At 30.3% G+C, this 4,256-nt stretch overlaps 1 protein-coding gene across 1 annotated transcript; it reads right to left on the bottom strand.

Moving 5' to 3' along the window:
• Positions 1 to 2,711: 2,711 nt before the first annotated feature.
• Positions 2,712 to 3,820, bottom strand: LOC106755393. The gene is made up of 3 exons (XM_014637541.2): positions 3,623 to 3,820; positions 3,306 to 3,534; positions 2,712 to 3,223 (listed from the first exon to the last, which is right to left on the bottom strand). Exons 1-3 carry the CDS (start codon positions 3,818 to 3,820, stop codon positions 2,796 to 2,798), a joined length of 855 nt encoding a protein of 284 aa, XP_014493027.1. The 3' UTR covers positions 2,712 to 2,795.
• Positions 3,821 to 4,256: the final 436 nt, after the last annotated feature.

Here is a 4,256-nt window from a genome sequence, read left to right as displayed (position 1 = left end):
ATCATTTCTTAGAATACAATAATTTAACATAATTTAAAAGAAAAATGGACCGAACTTGAAAAACGGGTGCTCCATTGGGGCACAACATTTGATATTTTTTAGGAGGGGATTTCTTTTTTATCCTATTTTTTTGCATTCCATAACTATACAAATTCTCATTTTATTTTTAAAAAATATTTTTTAAATTACACAATTCAAAAATATTTTTTGTTAATTTTTTTTGAATGGTACAATATAAAACATTTCCTTCCTTTAAATACATCCATGATATATCATATAAAGAGTAGGGATGACAAAAAAATCTGCGGGCATGAGTATCTGTGGGTAAAATCCGCGGCGGATAGCTGCGGATATTTACTACCCGCGAATAACGGGTAGCGGGTATTTTAATACCTGCTTCTAAACAGGTTGGGTATGGGTAGTATACTACCCGACCTGCGGGTACCCGTTACCCGCAAAAAATATTAAAAAAATTAATTTATATATTTTTAATTAAGTTTAATTAAAAATAAAATAAAATTATATTTTATTAGGTTAAATTTAATTAAAATTAAATTTTAATTTATATTTGATTTAATTTATATTATATTATAAATATATTTTGTAATTTTATTTTAAAATGTATAAAATATTTTTTTTATTTTTTGCGGGTATCCGCGGGTACCCGTAGATATTTTCTAAACAGGTATCTGACGGATAACGGGTCGGATAGCGGGTACAATTTTATCTGACGGGTCGGATTGCAGGTATGTATTATCCATATCCGACCTGACCCGTTGCAATCCCTATACAAGAGTAACAATGATGATAAGGGAGACAATTTGGTCTTTTATGCCGTGTTCGCTTCAGAGGAAATTACTGTTACCGTGGATTGGCGAAGACAGATTGCAAATTTATTTTATGTTCGTTTTAAAGGATTGGCGAGGAATGGAAAGCGAAGAATTGCGGGATCAACCACTTTTTTCAATCCTCGCTTATATGTGCAAATTTGAGAAGATTTATATGAAATATCCACGTTGCCCTTTTGTAATTTTTGTAACTGTGTTGCTGATTTTATTTATTTGAATATAAAGATTCAAGATGAAAGGGGTTGGAAACATGCAGACATAATAAAATAATAATAATAAATATAAAAATAATAATAATAATAATAAATATAAACATAATAATAATAATAATAATAAACAATAATAATAGTAATAATAATAAACATATTATAATAATAATAAAAATAATGCAATTTATTTTCATGTTAATAATAATAATAATTTTTTATTTTTATAAACATTTTTACAATTAAATATAACATTAACCATTATCATTTTATATTATTTTAATACTTAGGGACATTTTGGTAATGTTTAATTTTTACCTATTAAACAAATTTTTTTATCTGTCACATCAATCAAATCCTACACTAATTTTTAAAAACTTTACTTCCAAATCCACTCTCAATTACCTACAAATCCACTCAAAAAAACAACAAAAAAATTACTCTTAAATTCACTCAAATCCATTCAAATCATCTCCCACAAATCATCTCTCCCAAACGAACAAAGCCTTAGTGATTATAGGACAACCTAAGAAGTCACGTGACTTTATCTTTTATGCTCTGTTCGTTTAAGCGGATTTCATTGTAGATACGATTTAAGAAGATGGAAATGCAAAACTTTTGATGTTCGCTTGAAAGGAAACGAAGATAATGGCGCGAATGGAAATGCAGGATTGTTTACCAACTCCCATCTCTCATATTAGGAGAGATTTGAAAGGATTTGGTGTAATATTATTATATTACCCTTATGGCTTTAATAATAATAATAATAATAATAATAATAATAAATAATAATAATAATAATAATAATAATAATAAAATAATAATAATAAAACAATAATAATAATAATAATAATAATAATATAAATAGTATAATAATAATAATACAATTTTTTCATATTAAAAATTTATTTTTATTTTTTCTTTTCTTATAATAATTTTTAGAATTACATATAATATTAATAATTATAATTTTATATTACTTTTATGGGAATTTTAATAATCTTCAATTCTTACTAATTAAAATTTTCAACTTTTACTAATTATAACATTAATAATTATAATTTTATATTACTTTAATAATTAGGGATATTTTGGTAATCTTTAATTTTTACCAATTAAACTAATTTTTTAAATTTGTCACATCAATCAAATCCTACACTAATTCTCATAAACTTTACTCTCAAATCCACTCTCAATTACCCACAAATCCACTCAAAAAAACAACAAAAAAATTACCCTCAAATCCACTCAAATCCATTCAAATCATCTGTCCCAAATCATCTCCTTCCCATCACTACAAAAGAACACACACTTAACCTTCTCTATAGGGTGTATATGAAAATTATGGAGTGTGGAAAGAAATGACATTTTCATGATTACTTGAGTTTGAGTTTTATTAATGTGTTAATCCATTTTCACATCTTTTTTGTTAGCGACTCTTTCAACTCCATAATTGTTTCCTACACCCCATATTTTCTATAGCCCAATAAGTGTTAAAATACCAAAATTATTCCTATGGTAATAGTTATACGGAGCGGAAGTGTTAGGAGCGTTGTTATTGTAATTTGTCATGGTGTATTTGTGTTGGTGATTGGTGTGTGATAATAGTTATAAGGAGTGTTTGTTAGTAATATATTTGCGGTGGTTAATGGTGGTGGTGATGAGAGTTTGTGGTTGTTGGTGGTGATCGGTGATAATCTTTGATGGCGGTAGCAGATAATAAATAAAACCATAATAAAATTCACACTACTTCAACTGTAGTACAGTGCAAGCCTTGAATGTTATCCAATAATAAATCAAAAGTGAGCATCGAAGCCTTATATTTTGGTTGGCGAGTAGCAGAGTTCATTACGAGCAGTGGTTCCATTGTTGACCTTTCGCACGTGCCAAACCACTTAGCTTCCATGTACTTGTGTTTCCTCCATGGCCCAATGTGCATCTTCTTCTCCTTCATGCACCTTTTAGCAGCTGAGCACATTATCTTCACCAATGCTCTTAACCTCTCTGCTTTCCCTACAAACACTTCTGGCAATCGCTTTATCAATTCCTTGTATTCTTCATTCCCACATGCCATCTCGAATTCCCCTCTAAAGCTCATTTCAATCACCACTTTTACTTCTCTTTTGCTCTTTGATAAATCCTCTCTCACTTCCAAATATGAGTGCTCCCCTTCCAAAATCAACACCAGTTCTTCAGTTACAATATATTAAAAGTCCCATATCGAATAGATATAAGAACATTTTATATATACCTGATATGATTTCTGATGAACTCCTCCATTTAGACTTGCAAATGGCACAGTTGTAGCCAAGGTTCAACAATCGATCACATAGCTCTTTCAGCATGCAGTTCCGGCAACTCTTAGCCACCACTTGCCGCCGGCAACTACACACCATCTCAGAATTATCCATTTCTCTCACGACCTCCTTCGTTGCTTCCCTAACCTTTTTCTCACATGAACTAGTTCTGCACAAAATTCCCTTTTTTGCAAAGAAAGTTTCATCGTTAATATTCTGTTGAAGTATATATACACGAAGGATTCATCGTTAACAAGAAAACCATATGTACCTTAAGAAGCTGATCTTTTTCCTCCCAAAAGGCTTTACACTTCTCCGATGAAGAACCATCGTTGTCGTTGTTGTTTTCATCAACATCTCCGTCTTTATTGGAATCGAATGAATCCCAACTTTCAAAAACTATGTCAGCTAAACTCACTTCGTCGGAGCTCCGGCCAGTAGCCGAACCAGTGAAGAATTCTTTGGCCATGAGTATGCATTTGAATGTGAAGTTATCTTTGTTATATACAAAGAGATGTGACCCTGTGTGAGCACTTTAATAATAATTAACTCTTGATTAATTAATCTATTAGTTAATTACTTAATTATATGGTACAAAGTTGTACATGGTCTTACCCACTGTGAATATTGGAAATTGATGCAGTTGTCTGCATATTATTCCATCCTTATTTCATGTTAATTCCAACCATGGGAGTGACTGACTTAACTGTGAACATGAAACATTCTGGTCTTGCAAATATAATTCACTTTTGATCATCTGTGTGTTCATTAATTACTTTATCTTATCCTGTAAAAACGTGAACTGAAAAACGTATACGATCAATGTGTATTAATAACTTTATATTATGTTGCTGCCATTTGGATATACCTGATCATTTTTCAGTCATGTTATTGGTGTATGTGAA

The sequence above is a fragment of the Vigna radiata genome, unplaced genomic scaffold, assembly GCF_000741045.1.
Source record: "Vigna radiata var. radiata cultivar VC1973A unplaced genomic scaffold, Vradiata_ver6 scaffold_253, whole genome shotgun sequence".
NCBI classification, from domain to species: domain Eukaryota; kingdom Viridiplantae; phylum Streptophyta; class Magnoliopsida; order Fabales; family Fabaceae; genus Vigna; species Vigna radiata.
Note: the sequence above shows the minus strand (reverse complement) of the source record. Positions and strands in the feature narration are given on the sequence as shown.